This window comes from Tyto alba, unplaced genomic scaffold (genome assembly GCF_018691265.1).
Source record: "Tyto alba isolate M040663 unplaced genomic scaffold, T.alba_DEE_v4.0 Super-Scaffold_17, whole genome shotgun sequence".
NCBI lineage: Eukaryota > Metazoa > Chordata > Aves > Strigiformes > Tytonidae > Tyto > Tyto alba.
Window position 1 is genome coordinate 4096488 of NW_024881279.1, and position 19774 is coordinate 4116261.

Genomic DNA, 19774 nt, shown 5'->3' on the forward strand with positions numbered 1-19774 from the left:
GGGAATAGTAAGGAATCCCTCTGGTATTCAGAGTCTTGAATTATTCAGTATAGTGAGAACTGTATCAGCTCTACTAAGAGCAAACACATATCTCCATTATATATAGCATTTATATCTCTTCATAACATTTGAAACTCCGAATATATTTACATTGGACACCAAAATGATCGTTATAGGACAGACCTACACGATGAAGACCCCAGCGTCCTCCCCAGAGGGATTAATTGCATGTCTCCCAACAGCTCTGGATCCATCTTGCTGCCACAGAAGCAGCCTGTCAGCAGTGCTGCAAAGTTAAATCGGCAAATATTAATTGCCAGCTGGGAAATCTGCCATTAGTTCACACTCAGATTTTTTCCAGCTGGAAAGAGAGAGAGTGTTAAATGGAGCAGATTTCTTTGCAGTCTGCAAATCAGCCAACAGAGTGGGTTTGCCTGTTTTGCAAGCACTAAATGAGCAAAACATTCAACACCTTCTCAGAGATGTTTTGAAATGCTATTCTCTAGAACAAATTACTTCTGGAAGTAACAAACTAACCGAACTAACACATGAACAACAAATAAAGTACAGAGGAAATAAACCACCAGCACCTGAGACTGAATTCATATCTACTCCAGATTACTGCAGTGATACATTGCACAAGTTATTAGTCTGCTTGGGTTTTTTTTCAAAGTTTGTAATTTATTTACATTCACGCATAGAAAATTTTCTGTCAACATGCAGAAGATTATAATTTTCCATAATTAGAAAGAAACTTTTTGAGAACTGGAGGAAAGATAAAACAAGTAGTTAAAAATGAAAGATGCCATTTAAGGCCGTGAAATCATAAGATTGTGGGATGCTATGGGTTGGAAGAGGCCTCAGCATTTAAACATCAAGTGCAGGGTCATGCCAGGTTGCTCAGGACTCTTCCCAGGCCAGTCTGGAAGTACCCAAAGGTGGTGGTGGCACTTGGGCAGTCTGCCCCACCACTCAACCATCCTCATGGGAAAGCCATCTCCTTATATCCCGGCTGAACCTCTTGTTTCAGCTCTTCCCCTTTTTATTTCTTCTCCCCCCATGCAGAGCCAGGCTCCATCATCTATGCTCCACATGCATAAATGTCATGAGAGAACAAGTAATTCTCACTCTTTAAATGCACACACACACGTGTGTACAGGCACACACGACCCACCACGTAGGCATGCACACTTTGGAAGACTATATTTAAACTTGTGGCATGAAATGTTGTTCTGAGCAACAGCAAAAGGCTCAAATCCAGCAGTGTGACCATAAGTGTAATAGGAGAAAAGCAGGTGTTTTCCACAGGGATTTCTTTCCAAATTCTGTACAAAGTCTGTACAGAATTATGACTTATTAGGGGGAAAGAATTGACCCTGTATGTCACTTATTTGCTTTAAAAAAATATTTTAAGCAATGGGACCAAATTATTGAAAAAATTACTACCGACATTTCAGGAGAGACTAGAGGAGGGAAGAGAACAGGACTGGAATAAAAGACACGAACTTGCTTTTATAGCACCCCATCTCTCCACATAAAATTCTGTCAGATCTCATAAAATTAGAGCTTTAGTAGAAGTTGGACTGAATGGACAAAAAAAAAAAAGAGAATAAAGTAATCATCACAGGTACAAGGCATTTACATAATGGAATGTTCAAGAACTTCGTCAACTAAGTTGGATTGAATTCATGCCAGAGCATAAACTAAATCTGACCAGCTGCTGTACAAAGCCGCTATACAGCCCATCAAGAAAAGCTGAGCTTTTTATAAAAAACCCAGTACACCAGGATAAAGGAAGGATGTCAGAACGGAAGAAAATAGGGAATGAGCTTGGGCAAGCAATACAGCTGCCTGCCTCTAGAAGTAGCTTGGGTGATGCAGGGGAGTTTTAGGATCGCTGATGTCACAGAAAAGAGCAGGGAGGAGAGAAAAAAAAAAAAAAAAAGGAAAAATTTAGTCTTAAATCCTGAAAATTGAAAAGCATAGTTCTAAACAGAAAGAATTTCTCTAATATATGTATAATGCTAGAGAAGTGCATTGCTCCAATGTTTCTGGAGAAAGGAAGGAGGTAAGGGAAGAAAAAAAAAATGTATTTAGTGGTGCACGTGCAGCTTTTGCTGGCCAAAAATAATGAGAAAAATGAGCGAAGAGACCAAGTGAGTGTAAAAAGTCAAAAGGAATAGAAGTGGAAAAAAGGGGACTATTGCTACAGGAAAGGAAAGCATTTATTCAGATAGGAACATTTCCAGGCTAACTGCTCATTTTGGACATCTGTGAGACAATTGTCATTATGAGCACAAATATCTTCCCAGTTTTCATGGGCATTGGGAGTGCTTTTGGGGGAAGGGGAACTTCCTTCTTCCCCTCTTTGACAAAGAGCAAAGGCATTTTATTGTCATGTGTTTTGTTACGCAGTCAAAATCACCAACACTCAAATCAAATGACTGTGGAAACCTCACAAAATAGTGAAAACACACAAAACAAACAAAAAAAAACCAGACCACATAGTAGAGAAGTCTTAAATAAAATGTTTTCCTATGGGAAAACCAAACTGTTTCATACCAGTGAAGACAACCAGATCAAGGAGAATTTGAACAGCTATGAGTAGGGGTGACATTTCTCCTGAGACCTCTGAATGTAGGACTTCTGCTTTACCGTATTTCCCTTTGGGATCCAAACTCCTAAGTGAAGTTTTCCACCTATTTATCATTTGTTTTGTCAACTAGGAAGAAGGGATGGCATTTGTATTTTTGTGCATGGCAGCACTGGGGAACTGTGCTGCACCTGAAGGTGCGGGAGGAAGCCTGGGGAGATCTCTCCTGCTGGGACCTCTCATTGCTTCACCCCCGTTTCCACACACTCCCACCATGGACGTCGTGTCTATTCACCAGCCCAGCCAGCCCAAGCCTTGGGCACAGCGGCCAGCTCAGTCCAAAATCTCCTCAGCAAGGACTGACACCCTCCATGAAATCTTTCGCAAACACTACGTTGATGCAACCGACCAACGCTTGCCGATACCAGAGAGCTGATGTCTCCATGTAGCCCACCCTCACCCAGCAGGTCTGGGATTTTCCCGATGGCTCTCAAGACAACATGTATTAATTTCAGACAAATCCATGGGGGAAATCTGAATGTCTGAAGGCACACTTTTTTTTTTTTTTTTTTTTTTTTTTTTTAACTTCCTGGACTCTCAGGGTTTCAAGCAGCCATTTCATTCTAGGCTGGACAAAGGAGAAATCGATCATTTGCCAAAGCCAAATCCTCTTCTGCTCTTCCCAATACTAATGCCAGTATAGAATGAAATGATAGCAAGGTAGCATAATCAAGCAATGTTTCTAGTCACACATGAGTATTTGCTATACACCAGTATTTACAAAGCACTTCACATGCAATGAAAAGACCAAAAAATTCCTTTCCCAAAACACACAGATGAAAACAAAGCTTTTGCTGTTTGCTTTGTTATCAGTTTACTGTGGACAGACCTAGCTCAGACAAAGCAGAATCGGAGTATTTGATCTCTGTCATACTTTAAAGCAATCCAGTTTGTCACCAATAACTGGGTAAACTGGCAGAGAACACAGATGAACTCTGCGATGTCCCTCAGCTCAATGCAGGGACTTAAGTCTTAACTGAACAAGTCAACTGGGACAAAAAAGCAGCTCACTCATCAGCCTAACTGTACTCAAATAATTAAACTATCTACTTGATAGAAAACAAATAGAAAGCACGTGCCTACTGACAGATGTACACCTAATACTCAGCTGAAACAATACATTTTGCACCTGTAAGATTTTTCTCCAGTCAAAGTCTTACACCTGATGTTACATCTATAATGTTGCTTATAAACCTGTAGCTTAATTGCTTACTATAGATTTATATTTAAAAGAAAACACTATCATTATGAATTTACAAATAGGAGACTAGAAAGCAATAAAAAGATACACAGAAGGTTACTCAGGAACTGCAGGACAGAAACAGAGGCTGAAGCCAAATATTCCTATGGAGTCCCACTCTGTGGGATTATTTTCCCCCCTTAAGGTAAACTTTTTTTCTGCATTTTATCTCTGCAGACAGCAGTGTGAAGTACTTTTTTATTTATTCATGTGGGAAGAGGAGTTTGTTTCTTTCTTCCCTTCCATAAAGCTGTTACTCTGATGAAAAGCAGATTTAAGCACTGCTCCATGGCAAGAGTTTAAGGGTTACTTTAAACTGCGACACAAAACTACTACTTTCTGACATCATTTCACAGTGTGTTCAGGAAAGTATTCAGGCGTGACATTGTATCATTAGGTATAATACAGCCATTGCAGAGGCACTGATTACTGCAATGAGAACCCATTTTCTTTAACACTATACGCGATAAGGAATGAATAAAAACCCAGACCAGAAGCATCATTGTAAAAAGGTGGGCTATGTACAAGAATTAAAAAACTGAAGACACTTTTTCTGGGGAGTCAGGAGGAAAAAAAAAAAAAAAAAAAAAAGTCCTGCATCAAGTGGGGCCAGGAGGCTGCTGAGCACCTCTGAAATTAAGATTTCCCCTTTCTTTGAGAGGTTTCTCATGCTGCAGTCCCATCTGCATCTTATGCAGTGATGGAGGCAGTTTCCAGCCACATCCATGCCCTGATCCAACTTGATACCCAGAAGCAGAAACACCAGCACTTGGAGCAAGGCACAAAGGTCCTTTTTAGATGCTCTTTTTTAAAGTGACAAGCAAAAATCCCTCTTCACCTTGACCTGTTTATATGCTGTCCCTCCAAATATGCCTTTAGGTGACACTTTTCCATGCTTAATTTCACACAAGGTCTGTTGATCCTAGATGTAATTACCTGCTTTGGTAAATTCAGAGTGTGCCTGTGACAAACTAGCCCAGCTCAGCTGGTGTTCACTGAGTCAATCCTCTGGCCAGCACTTCTGTCTCATCCACAGCCAGCGCCCTCCAAATTAAATCAGTCTTTGCAATGCTGTACAAAGCAGTGCCTAGATAACTCTGGAAATTTTGGGCTGGTCTCAGCCTCCAGGCCTCCTTTGAGGCATAAGAATGATAATGCTTTTCTATCTCCAAAGGGTATCCCGAAAATATATTAATAAGGCTCTTTGAATGGGCTCCTGATTCTTAAATAGGCTCTTCTAGCATCATGGTAGTAAACGAGACCCTGTGATGGATATGTGTATACAGTCAAGCTCCTCAGGGGCTCAAGTGCTCAGTGAGCTGAAGATAAAGGAATTATTTTCATATTTGATCACGTAAATGTCACTGGATATATTTGCAATGACCCACTCAAATCTTTCCGTAGGTATATGGAGTCATACCTGACAATGAGTTTTCAAGATATACTCTAGTGAAGCCTTTATAAGACCTCTCATTAGAAATAAAATAATTTACAATTTCTTCCACTTCCTGGCATTTTATCACACACTCCTGGTACGGCAGTGTCACTTGATTTATGACAGGATGGTACACGGCATACAGAATATTAATGGAAAAGACAGAGGACTCCATTGCTTTGGTGATTTGGTGTAATGATGATAATGAAATTTGCTATTGGAGCAGTAAAAAAAGCTGAAGATATATGCATCTTTAAAATTATTTAAAACTCTGTTCTGGTGGTACACTTCCCACTCCTCTTATTTCATCTAACCAGCTTCTTTCCTTTGCCCTTGTCATTTGTCTTAGTAGGTTTTTGTTTCTCATTTTTGCAACAAACTTTTTGTAATACTATATACTTTTTCTTAATGTCTTTGTCTTGTTCAAAGCCTTACCAAATGAATTTCATTGTAAAATATTACTACACTGGCAGTTGAAAGTACCGAGCAGCACACCTACAGTGCACACAATGCATACAGTGATGTTAATTATTTACCAGTTCCAAGTTTGATTACATTTTGGGTGGTGATGATACTCAGGGGCTTGATAGCTGCAGAAAACATTATGTTATGTTCTATTGTGTCCTAAAATAAACCATCCTTGAAAAATTTATCTCTTAGAAATAAAATAAACCATTCAGCCACTTAGCAGGAATATGGTAAGATGAGTGATGAAAGTTCTATAGAAATATTTATTTTTAATGGCACCCCACCTTTGAAGAAACAGTCCTTGCTGTGGATAATGTAGATTTTCTTCCTCTGCAGACAGGAGGCTTGATGTAGTTGACAATGATTTTCATAAAATTTGCCATCAGATCCACACACGGGCATGTAGCTGGACTTGCAATCTTCTATGCATTTGCACTCGGGCTGATTGGTGTCCTTGTTCACGACACACTTGCTCCCCCGGCCGCAGTACTTCTTCTCACACGATGCGTGCAGGCCATCCTGCCCGTAAAGCACTGGGAAGAGCAGAAAACATCCGTGTGAGCAACATTTGCCTAACAGGCCATTCTCATTTACTGTAGCAGCACAACCACGACAGGAGCAGGAGCTCCAAGGTTTCCAGGGTGAAAAGCACACCCCCTTCAAATAGCAGCAGCTCAGGGAGTGCCTCCTCATCTGTGCTCCCACACTTCCACCTCTCACTCATCACAACATTAGGTGTGTGCTGCAAATGCTTTTCTGAAGTGATGGACATGTGGCCACTTGTTCTTTTAGCCATTTGAGAAACCAGACCCTTGAATAACATCCAGTGAAATTATTTCAGTGCCCAAACTTCGGCCATGAGTTACATTCAGAAAGAAATTCTGACAACCTACACTCCTCCAGCCACAAAACCCACAAGGAACTTCATTTTTGGGGCAGCAAAGTGCCCTAAGTGCCAGCACTTCAGCTTCTGTACCAGTGTCCGCATTCAGTCTAACTCCCACCCTGCGAGCCAGAAGCAGAACATCCCCAAAATTCACACAGGTTTTCATTGAATCTCAGACAGACAATTGCCAAGAGCTTTGGAAAAAATAACTGTCAAGAAAGACTAACACTGAAGTCAAGGGAATATTACAGGAAGATGCTTCTTACTGTAAAAGCGACCATCAGTATCTATCCCTACACTCCGAATAATGACATATAATGAAAAACAGCTTTCTACTACTTTTAAGAATTCATTGGATATAATGTTCTGAACATTACTGTGCTATCTGCTGTTTGATACTATTAAAAGGCTAAGGAAGTTGCCCTTGTGCTATAACATTTTCTGCTTCTGAAGTTTCCTTGCTTAAAGGCTTAAATCAGAACACTTTTATAATTCATACAGGACAGGGTACTTCCAAGCAAGCCACTACTTGGAGCAATAATTAGCGTTATACTCAATGAAGAGAGTTTCAGGAAATTAGATTATTCTATGCTAATTCGAGTATACAAAGTTGAAAATTACAAAGGGATGCTGCAAAAGGCATAATTAAAGCATTTCATAGTGCACGACCTGCTGCCAGCCTTGCACAGCCTTTCAACACCAGTGACCCACCCAGGACCATCAAGGCAGCTTTGAAGCAAATCCCTGTTGTCTACATTTACCACATGCAGGTTAAGCTCTTGGCGATGCTTTGGTGGTCATTAGCTTTCAGAGGAAGCTCAAGCGGAAGCACTCCAGATGTGCTCCAGCATGCAGTGGGACAAATCCTGCAGCAACTGTAGCACCACAGTATCCTCCAAAATGCACCCACGGCTCTTCCCTTCAAAGATTTTTTTCAAGTAGCAGAACAGTTCAGCCTAGGAGGGCAGAGTAGATCCCATCCAAAGACAGCTGCCCCCCCACCCCACCCCATCACATGTAATGGAGATGTGAGGAGCATCAGCACTAGCTATTTCAATATAGCAACCATTATTTATCATGCTAAATTCCTCAACAACATCAGCATAGCCCATGCCTGTCCAGCATTTTATGCCAATATGAAAAGTGCTGAAGCTATGTTTCACCTACTAATGACCAAGGGGTTAAAGCATGTGCACAAAGACAAACAACAGTTTCTACAAAACCACCATTTTTCTTGGTCCTTGTTAAGCCTTTTTTTTTTATCAATGTAAATCTGAAAGGGAAAGAGATCTGTTATTGGAGGATTAACTATTTGACTCAATAACTCATTAAAATTCCAACTTGGCAAGCAAAGAAATATTGACTTTTCCTGACTTGTAATAAACTAGAAGGTCAAAGCACCTCTGAGCAGTGCAAAAAGTACAGTCCCTGGAAGGTGTATCTGAATGTTCTTTATTTACTTTACTAATTGTTCCAGAATTTCTGCAAAATGTCCTCAGGAACATACATTTTGTGACCTCCAGGAGACATCACTGCCAAGACCATCCGCATTTATGGTGTCTGCTATAGAACAGAGCAGCAGAAGGAATCAGGGCTTGAGGAAGCCCTGGTCAAGCATCCTCCTCCTCTTCCTCCTTCTCTCAGTGGCAGGACCTGCACGTGTACAGGCACTTGGCTTATCCATCGCAATGTGCCTCAAAAGACATGTTTTGGAAACTGCTGTTGATGCTAAAGATATTTAAAAATCAAGATTCAGGAGCTATTATTGTCTATATAAATGTAATTCAGACACAACTACAGCAAAACCCATCCTGTGCTGTCTTGATCACTAACAATTGATCTCTCAGAGCTAGCACCAGCCGGGGACTGCACCATGCATCTCAGTGAATGTTATTTCTGCCTCTTTGTTCATGGTGAGATGCTCTGATTTAATGCATCAGGTCTCATCTGGGCAGGCCACAGCAGCACCCTGCCCCAACAGCTACCACAGGCACCAACAGCAACAAAAACCCGCCTGGAGCCTCAAGTATTTTTGGCATTTTGATTTTTAACATAAACTTATTATTATTGAACACAAAAGCTTTTCCTATTGCAATGGAAATTTTAAGTTTTTTAATGATACATCAAAGATTTTGTTAAGCACCAGCTTATTAAAAAAAAAAAAAAAGGCAAAGTATTTCGGCTTTTCTACATCCACCCTGGTTACTATGGAGAAACCACAGAAAGCCTGTCTACGTTTATGCCTCATTCATTTTGTTCACAGTTTGGTTTATTCTGTGTTTGCAGGTGGAAAGCTCCTGTTTAAACACACTGAAGTTGGGTAAGGGGTAGGAAGGATACCCCGCAAACAGCCAGAAGGGAAAGACCCATGTATTCGAGAATCCTGATGTGCTTCTACTAGTCCGAGTCCTCTGAAATCTGTGTGTCTGCAGAGTGTTAACATGGGATGTCTTTGCCAGAATCTGATAGTGTTGATAGCAGCACTTTAATTCAATTACTGTTTGCATAATCTTTTGAAGAAATAAAGCTCCGCACAAGCGCACTCAGCCGTACAGACAGACCCTCCGCCCAGGGAGGACAGTAACACAATGCAAAACAGCCATGTGGAATCAGAGAGGAAAGAAGGTATTGAACTGTAAAAGCACTGTTGTCTTTATCCGGGTAATTAATTAATCCAGAGCAGCACCTCAGAAAGGGACTTTCCTAAATTGCATCGAGGCTCCTGCTCCAGTTGGTCCCATGGGCTGGAACCCAAGCTGGGAAGAACACTGGTGTGTAGCTCAGCGACATGAAAAGCACCTGCCATTGTTATTTCTTTGTCACATTATTAAAAGTGACTGAATTCCCCACTCTTACAAGGATTATTTAAAACAGAAATAGGAAAGGTAATCAAGTGAAACTACCAACTAACTGCTCACAGTATTTAAGAGACCCACTGTACTGCATGGTAAAAGGCATGATTTATTTATTAGTCAAAGAAAGTCATTTACTTAGGTTAAAAACTGATCATCTTGCAAAACAAGCCACTTTTTAACACTAGTTAAATTTACCCAACATGGCTAGAGTCTGACTTGTTATATTGTATTAAAGCCAGAAGGATGGACAGAGGAAGCCTATTTGCATACACCCATGAAAACACTTGACTTCTCAAACTGGTTCCTGGCTGCCACTGAGAAATTTGGAATTCTAGTGAAAAAACAGCAAAAGCTTGGTACAGGCAGTAGAAGAACTGAGTTCAGGAATTTCGTAATGCTGGTTAACAGGCTGTCTTTATCTCAAAGTAAGACTGTAATAAGAAAATGAAGATGTTATTGCCACATTGGAGAATATGCGTCCTCTGGTTGCTCATTTATTCCTAAAGACAGGGACCTCACCTACCCTTTACACTCCACTAAATATGTTACAGATCGGACTGGCTCACAGTCTGTTGGGGTTTTTTTTAGGTTTGTTTTGTTTTGTTTTTTCCTCCAAATACAAACCTATTCCTTACTTCAGCAAAACTCCTGAAGAGTTCAAGGGAAGGTTAGCCTCATGACAAACACTGACTTCAATTAAGACCAGACAAACCCATCACACATACAGCAAAACCAAAACCCAAACAGCTCTATCACATCACTACTCATAAAAAGTTGCTTATACACTGCAGAATTGTAAATTACTACATTTACATGTAAAAAGCCACTTTGCCTTCAAGTAGCAGCGAGCTCCTGCAGGCAGCTGGACATCTAGTTTTATTGCTGAAGGAAAAAGTTTAGACATTACAACAGGACTGGAGCCAAAACTGGAAACTTTAATTCTGGGGCACTGGAGACTGGTATAACTGAAATGAGAAGCTTCTGTGCCAAGTCCTTCAAAGGCAATGTTGCACATTGCAAATGTAACAAAAATAAAATCAAACCCACTGTATCATGGTAAAAATATACAGTCTCTAAACTTAGTTTGTTACTTCTGTTAGGTAAACTGGTGAAGTAACAGGTCATGAGCTCCTCCTCCAGCATCTTGACACCAGTTTTCCAAAATTTTTCCTTTCCCATATTAAATAATCCTCTGTGGTCTCAAATGTCACACCTGTAAGCACTATTTACTGCTGAAAAATAGACATTGCCAGTACATGCAGATATACGTACACACAATGAACACACACACACACAGGTGTATGTGTTCAAGTATGTATTTACACACATCAATTCACATACACAGGTTGCGTATGTTTACCCAGGACTAAACACTTCCCATACATTTTAATTGCCACAACTTCATTTCTGCTGATGATATGAAGTCAGATGCTGCAGCACAGAACCTTAAACCTTCCTTCCCCAGCACATCTTTAATATACATCTTGAATAACTCATGACTGGAAGTAACAAAAGTTCAGATGCGTGACTACTGCACCTGGCTTCTGTTCAGCTAGCAAAGGCGTGTGCTACACATGTTGTTACTACCGCAATAAAGAAAGAAAACATAAAGCAGGAATTTCATAATAATCTACTCTATGAGTTTCTCGGTTTTTCACTGCATGCCTGTTATGAAAGTGGAGCAGCAGAAAAGCCATGGTAAATCACCTGGAATAGGGGCATGGCAACAGTGCATTCATTATCTCCATTACTAACCTCAGTGCTGTAATTTATTTATTTTTGTAAAGTAAAACCAGTGACTTATCCTGGAGAATAGCACACAATGAGATGTGCTTCAAGCGTACTTCTTGATACAGCTGCAAACTACTTTCTTTCAAGGTCCAGGAGATAACTGTGTGTGTGTAAGTGTGTGCACACCTTTGAGCACGATGGAGAGGGGCACATCAGCCTCGGAAGGGAAGGACAGAAAAATCAGACACTGACTGATTTAGGTGTTCTACATAAAAGACAGGGTGACATGGGAAAGCCTCCTCAGAAATAAAACCAGCAAACTTTCCCAGATGGCCACATTGTTTCAGGAGGACTCCCGAAGTGTTTAAAAAAACAAAGCAAACACCAAAAAGAAAGGAACTCTGGAAAGAAATATTTCGACAAATATCTACACTGATGACACAAACACCAAGGATACTGCTTAATGTGTGTCTGCAGTTTAATAGCAAATACAAGCAAATTGGAATTGCTCAACCAAAATTCTGTAACAGCATGCAGTTATTCTGCAAATAACACCAAGGAAGCACTCAAAAATCCTAAGAAAATTCTCTATATAGATTTTTACATCTGAAAATGGGGATTAATGTTACTTGCTGTATTTGTCAGGGCTATGAAAAATCCATTAGAGGTGATATCATGAAAAGGCATTTGAAAAATTCAGGTAAGTATGCTAACCTAATTAGCCTAATTTTTGTCCCATTTCAAATCCATTTAAGCATTATGAGATCAAAAGCTTCATTAAATATTATTTTTGGATGGTATCGTAGTTTATGAGGGTACTAACATGAGAAAAGAGGCAACAGACGTGTACAAATCAGATCCCAGCTATGTAAAGCATATATGCAGATTACTGAGAAAGAAATACCAGCCAATATATGAGACCATACACATTTAGATCCTTGCCATGAAACTCCACCATGCACAGTTTGCTTGATTGTTCTCTTCTTGGAAGAGCTACTAAAGAGGTATTTCATTATATTGCTCTTTATTAAATGTTTATCTAAAGTTACCTAAGCTAGGTACTACATACTGAAGGCAATTTTATTACATTACTCCTGTGCAGCAAGTACAGATATAAACCCAAATCTGCTGGGCTGATGTGCAGGCAGTACACCTCACCCTGCATTTGCCAGCTGTCCAGTAGGTCCCCACCACCAGCCATCCAAGAAACATCACAACATTAGCAGGTGACCAGTATATCATCTGCATTATTCAGAATGATTTATTTTAATGCTTCCTTGTGCATCTGTACTTACAGTGTTGAGCCACCCAGTGAAGCTGGGTAGCGGTGTGGAGATGCACATGCATGTGTGCGCGCACACATGTCCTGTATTTTATTTGATCGCGTATTTAATTACCTCCATATTGCACAGTCCGAAGAACGCAGAAACTATGCAGTATCAGATCTAGAGGGAACAGTTCACATTAATACTTTGGTTTCTTTAATAAAACTCCGTATCAGAAGAATACACTCTTCTGAAGTAAGGCAATGCAATTCCCATAGGCCACTGCTCAAAATCAGTCTTGTTGCCTTTAATCTTGCTCAGCAATCTTCTGCCTGCTCCAGTTCTTCACTCTTACTCTCAGGACCAGCCTTACTCCTCTTCCTTGTTTTCAGTGGTCTTTTATCCTTTGACCAGCACAGCAAGCCCTAGCACTCTACAGGCTACTACAAAAGACATGAGAAATCAATAGTGCAGCGTCATGCATCTTTCTGCTATTCCTTCAATGAACTTCTTGTGGCACAGACTATGAGGAGGTTAGAATCCTATAATAAAATAACTACAGATGACTTGCCTGCTTTCCCGGTGATTTCTCCAATTACATTACCGGTGGAGTTGCTGGAGGCAAGCTGAACAGTCTCGATCTTCCCAGTTGTCTGCATTATTAACCTTTAAATCTGTCCATGCACATTGCTTTTTGCTTGCTCCCCTTTCCCCCCGGACACACCATCTGAGGCTTCCCCCCAAGCTGCTCACACCTCCCCGGGCCCCTCCACACCTCCTGGGCATAAGGCAGCAGCCTCCCGCTTCCACCAACATCTGATTCCAAAACCAACAATTTTACCCTCACCTTGACCACTTCTACTTGGAGGAGGGTGAAATCCGTAAGCCAACTGTACTGAGCCATGCTGCAGTGGCCGGGGGACATGCATGGCCTATGTAAGAGGACATCTTGCAATACTAGCAACTGTTCAAGCACAAAAGATGTCAAGTTTCCATCTGAGAGGTATTCTACAGTCTCACAGAAGTCTTTCCTTTTTCTATTTTGATGCGTTGCTTTGCAATAAGACGACCATTTATCATAAAATAATTGCATTTGTTTATTATATGCCTATTATCCCTTTACATATACACAAATCAAATGATATTTCAGATTGGATAGAAAGATGTTTTCAGTTTCCCATTTATTTTCTCATTCAGTGCATCAGTTTATAAGGCCCACGGAAAAAGAACAGAAACAGAAAGCCAGCTCATCATGATGTTTGTCTCAAAAAAAAGAACATTATTCTGATTATTTATTTTTGGTTTGGTTGGAAGAGGAATAGATAACGAGCTTTTATAATTAATATCCATTCAGCTTCCTTATTACATTATTCTTGAATTCCGCTCAAAGTAAAATATCATCTGACTTGCACCAAATTGTACAAGTGCCACTGCACAAGGTTTCAAGGTGATTGATTATAGGGACCTCAGTTAGCGTCACCACACGCCTGTGTCAGCACTTCCATTAGCATTTCCTTTTAAGAGGTGCACATTACACATTTGAACCTTACAAATGAAGTCGCATTCTTGAAAAACATTTTAAAAGCTATGTTAAAGCACAGCCCCAAAAATGCAAATGAGGTAGGTACACCAGACTTTCACCCATTTCCTTCACTGCTGGAAAAGGATGGAGGCTGGCACTGGGAACAACCTAAATGCACAGTAATACCAGGTCTTCCAGTAACTTCCATATTCCACCTGGTTATTAGCATTACTTGGAAACATTTTGTGACTTGGAGGAACAGGCTTCATTCTGCTCCACTGTGAGAGGCATTTAACCGTGCAAACAATAAGGGACAAACACTCAAAACGTGAATCCACAACAAAGCCGCCTCTCTGAGCCCCTGCACTCATCACACCCTCTCCAGCAGCCAAAAATTCTCAAGCCAGCTACTTTTCTTTACCAAAGGAAATCTCTTATCCTCAAAAAGAAGTGAGCACGAGCCTGCAAATCCATCTCTAGGGACAACTCAGTTTGGTCTGTTAAGACAATAAATCTATGTGGTCTTTTACTGTCACTTCTCCTGCCCCTTTCTCGCAGCCAGATTAATTTTCAAGGATAAAAGTTTCCAGAGGGAATCTATCAATAGTTGCATGTATGTACAACTTGTAACACTTCTGTCATTTACTACTACACATAAATGAAGGCAGATAGCTGTGTGAAAATTAGGGACTGGATTCATTTTGTGAGTCTCTTTCTGAGCACTGATGTTTTTCTGTACAAGTTGCCATTTGCGGGAAAGAAATGAAAAAAAAAAAGTATTAAAGCTATTTAGTTGTAATGGGGTTTGCGTCAGTGCAGGTGTTTTGTATTTGGGCATTTTTTTACTTCTGGGTGAAGTGTAATGCATGTTTGACTCATGGCTACTTTACTTGATTGAAGAGGCAGCCCCAGCAGCAGGATTAGTGCCATTCCTGCATCACATCTAAATCAGCATAAACTTCCTGCTGGAAACTGTTGAAGTTGCACGGTGTCTTTTCACATTTTTTTTTTTCCTAAGACATTTCATTTATGTTTTCCCGCCTAGAGGCCTTAGAGCCTCATAGATTACAAGCGTAGGAGCGTTACCATATAACAGAAGTGTGAGGCAAGAGCCAAACAAGTCCATTATGGAGAGAATTACAATCATGCAACTACTGAACGAGGATGTATTACATCTGCGTCGGGACGTAGAAGAAAGGACCTTTTCATAAAGCGGTCTTGAGCCATTCTTCAGCAAGGAAAATAACTGGTGGAGGGACCTTCTCACTGACTCCATGCAACCAAGTTGTTTGTTCGTCTGTGTACATCCCCTTCTTGTCATTCTTAACGAATCATTTAATTTCAGTCTATCAGAAAACTGCAGCATGCAAACGGTCTAAGGAGACAAAAGCCACGGAAGGAGCCCTCAGCAATGGATCAGCAGCAGCTCAGCCGCTGTCCTCGCGCCACCTCCAGCTCCTCTTCCAAGGGGGGTTCAGCCTTGCAAAGAAAAATAACATAGGGAAAAAGTGAAGCCCTGGGGAATACCGGTTTGCAGAGTGATTGGCCAGTAGAGTGTAACAGAAAAATTTCCTAGCTGCTGTCTGCAACCCTCGCATGGTCTCCAAGAGCATCACGGGTGACCGGCAGATCACCCACAGGCCTCAGCAGCACATTCTGCATATTTTAGGACTTTGACTTGGGCGTACGCTGCAGGGGCTGACGTGGTGAGCAATCTCCTCCTAGGTAAAGGGAGAAAAGTAATTTTGGCATACCACATCCATGGTGATCCCTGTACTTAGGAAAACCTTTACTTCTTAAAAGGCTTCAAAGGGACCCCAGAGAAGGTTGGTGAGACAGTGAGGAGAAAACAGTGAGCATTTTCCAATCACCAGCTGTGCTGGCACAAGAGAGAGGGCCGGGACAGTACATGCTCCAGCCACAAACCCCACCAGATAACACAGCCATGACTTGGTCATTTTCCAGTTTAAGCTTCTTGGAAGACGCTGGAACAATCTTTCGGCAGTATTTTAAGAAGAAATCTGAATGTGTGTATTGGTTTTTTTGGTTTGTTTTGTTTGTTTTTTGGGGTTTGTTTGTTTGTTTGTTTGTTTTGGGGGGTGTGTGTGTTTGTTTTTTTTCTGTTTTTTGTTTGTTTGTTTTTTAAAAGAGAACCACTGCAGGGAAAGACCCAACCACTTCTCCATTTCTGACCATAACATGAATCAAACTCCTCTCTGAATACAAGAAGTGATGCCTCACCAGATGGAACAAAGCAAACCTGCCCCCACCAGGTCTGGCTCACACACAGCTGAAATTATTTTCTTCAGCTGCTCTAAAACAAGAGAAACTTGAACTTCAAAGAGCAAAGACCCAGCCTTGCCCACACCTCCTCCAAACCAGCGGTGAGATCTTTCCTCCTAACCCTCCATGCTGGGAGCCCTGTTGCCAAAAAACATTGCACCAGAGAAATTTAAATTTGCTGCATAAACAGAAGTGACGGGAGCTCTGCCTCACTGCCTGCACCAAGCAGGGATGCCCACAAATCTGCACAAGGCACAAGCATGGGGTCCATCGCTGCCAGCGTGTCTAGGACCACATCCCACCTTGGGAAGGAGAGGGGGGTGCAGGCAAAAAGCCAGCGCTTCGTGGAGCCAGCAGCCACCACAATTTATGCCAAATACTTCATTACTTGAAAACCCGCCCAGCTTTTTGAGCTCAAAGGGAAGCTTTCAAAATTAGGCGGTTGCTGGAAAGGTCAAATTTAAAAAAAAAAAAAAAAAAAAAAAAAAAAAAAAGGCAAAAAGCACTGACTTTAAAATTAGTAAGAAATAGGTTGTGTCTTTAAAATATTAATTTTATATGCATTATGCAATGCTTCTCAGATAAGGTTCATAAAAACCTCTATCTGGAACAAAGTATGTTTGATTTAAAATAGCAGCAAATCAAAACAAAACCAACATCTGCCAGCAGGACAGTTACAAAGGCAAATATACACATTTAATTGAGACTGCAAATAACTCTTAAATGAATGCAGTACTGCCCAACAATGGTGATCAGCTCAGCAGCACAAAGGCTGAACAAAGTCATGTCAGCAGTGGGCTGAGGATGTTCTCAGATCATCGCTCAAGTGAACACGTGGAGTAAAAACCACATGCAGATGTGTGCAGTCAGGCAGAGTGAGACAGTTTTAACTGTGACATCACCAAAGCACATTAAAAAAATAAGACATAATCCCCAAATTCCCTGACTAGAGATGTGCCCCAGCAACTCTGTGCTCTAGCACCAGGGTCCACAGTGCCTTCAAGCATTAATTCACTGATGGTCAGCATGAGCGAGCAGTAAATGAGCTTGAAGCCAGCCTGAAACATTGCCACAGCGCAACACCAATCCATAACCATTTGCATTTCCCTTTCCCAGTCTCTTATCTTTAATGAAGTTATTTTCGAAGGCTAAGAAATAAGGAGAAACACTATTTTCTAAGCAATCTCATCCAGTTCTTCCACGCCTTATGCTAATTTTGCAATTCTCCACTGGTTTAATTTTCTATTTGTTGCCCAACTTCAGGACACCGTTATACTCCAGCACTCTGTTTTTTTGTGGACACACCATTTTGTTTCGCTGCCTGCTCTGTGTGGGGCCAATGTTAACACACAGAAACTTTCATCTTATGTAGGACAACACCTTGACATTTTGGTCTCTGTCAACAAATGCACACCAGACCTAAGAGCCCACAGTAAATACCAAGCCTTCCAAGTCTCTGTCCTTAGGGCACGCCTATTTCTCACCCCCCTTCCTGAAGATTTTACTTTCTCAAAGGGAATTACCTCAACTGTGATTGAAGATTTACCTCTTAAGACATTCTGACTAACAATCCTGCTCCTGAATACCAGATTTCAAGATCTTTTCCTATTCTCAAGGTAAGCACCACCAGTACACACCCACCCTCCTTTGCCAGTCTTGTCACAGCACCCCTACCTGCACCAAGAAGTCAGAAGTATATGCATCAACATCTTAAACTCCGAAATTAAACAAAAGACACCATTTTATCCCCACTTACCCTCCAGCAGTTACTTCTCCCCATGCTCCTTATACAAAGGAGGATGGAAGAATTAATGCCATTTCTACTGCATTACAAACCTTTTACTCTCTCCATATTTGCTCTGTGCAGAAGGAAGCATTTTAACGTGCATTTACCTGATGGAAGACTTACAGGCAATTGAAAGGATAACGCAGTAAAATGAAAAACCTACTAAAAAGCTATTTTGAAAGTGAAAAGCCTTTAAAACTTCACATACTGTTAAAACTGGCTCAGAGGGTATCAGTGCAGAAATGGAGCATTAGCACTGAAATACTAACATTAGCTGCTTTTTTTTTTTTTTTTTTGAGGAGCCGGAATATCACCAGTTTCTCAGCCTGAGACAACGTAAAAAGAAAACTCCAGAAGAGGTGAACATAGGTGAAAATGAGTAACAAATTAAGGGTTTCTGCAGTGGGTGAATTTTTGTTTCAAACATTTTTAACTTCATCTGAATTTTCTTAATGTGCACAGCTGGGCAGCTGGTTCGGGAAATTGCCCAGCGGGACAGAGCCCAGTAGCCGCCCACAATGAGCTTTATCCCCTCGCACGGCATCGGTGCTGGTCCACAGCCATGCAGAGAGTCCGTCCAGGACGTCTCCTGCTGCTAAACAAAGCCAGCAGCCTGCACCCTGGGTGCGGGAGCACTCCTCATTCATTCACGCCAGGAAAGCGTGTGGAGAGCTGAATCTGAAAAGGTAGATAGTGTATATGCATTCACTGCCTTCCCTTTGAAAGTGCTCTGTACAAGGCATAAAACCAAGCAACAACTGATAAAAATCAACAGAACATTGTTTCCATTTGAATACAAAGGCACCAAATGAAAACAAGAGGGTCACATTTAATAGCAGAAGAGGAAAAGCTTGGGATAAAAAGCAGGAATAAGCCACAATCATCAGTCATCAACATCAGAGTATGTTGGGCAAAAGCAGCATTATGGGGCTTTTTATTCTTTTAAGAACAGGAATGGAATAAAATGCATTTCAGTGCAGGGCACATGTCATCTCTTAAGCTGATCCACACAGATACTGCACAACTAACTACACAAACAGAGGAGTACAAGGTGTGCACAGACACCCATGAGGCCAAGGCAGCACTTACATCTGAAGGTAGGTTAGACATGTGCCATGAAAGACCCAGAAAACCAGTGTCACCAGTTTAAACATGAAACACTACATGAAGCGTACCCATCATAGAGCAGACAGGCACAGTATTTCAATCTGGAGGCTGGAATTAGGCTTTTCTATCAGTTTATAGTTCAAACCCATTCCCTGGTGCCTCAGAAAAACTAAGTAAATCTACTCACTCTAAAATTAAGGGACTATGCAAGAAACTCTCTGGTCTGAATTCCCAGTCTCTGCCATTACAGCTGGCTCCTTTGGGTTAGCACAGGCAGCTCTTGGGGAAAGATGCAAGGGGGAATCAGATCAAAAGAAATCCAAGAGTGGCAGCATTTTCCCCAGTCTCTTCAGACCACTGACCAGAAAAAAAAGAAGAGTCACTACACTGGACTCTGTAGGAGTAAAGGGAAGTAAGTAGGAACAAACCATGCTAAGGACACAGTCCTTTTCCCTACACATACAGGGCTCAAATGCTGAATCCATCAGCAGAGAAGAAACTGGTGCTGCCCCTTGACAAGGCACCCAGGTTCTCCCATCCTGC

General features: G+C 41.2%; 1 protein-coding gene across 7 annotated transcripts in view; it reads right to left on the bottom strand.

Moving 5' to 3' along the window:
- The window catches only part of FSTL4 (follistatin like 4), a 235153-nt gene that overhangs the window by 154655 nt on the left and 60724 nt on the right, over window positions 1-19774 (bottom strand). For all 7 annotated transcript variants that reach the window (XM_042790338.1, XM_042790335.1, XM_042790336.1 and 4 more), the window contains one exon: window positions 6081-6329. In XM_042790338.1, the coding sequence (XP_042646272.1) occupies window positions 6081-6329 (249 nt within the window). The remainder of the gene's footprint in view (window positions 1-6080; window positions 6330-19774) is intronic.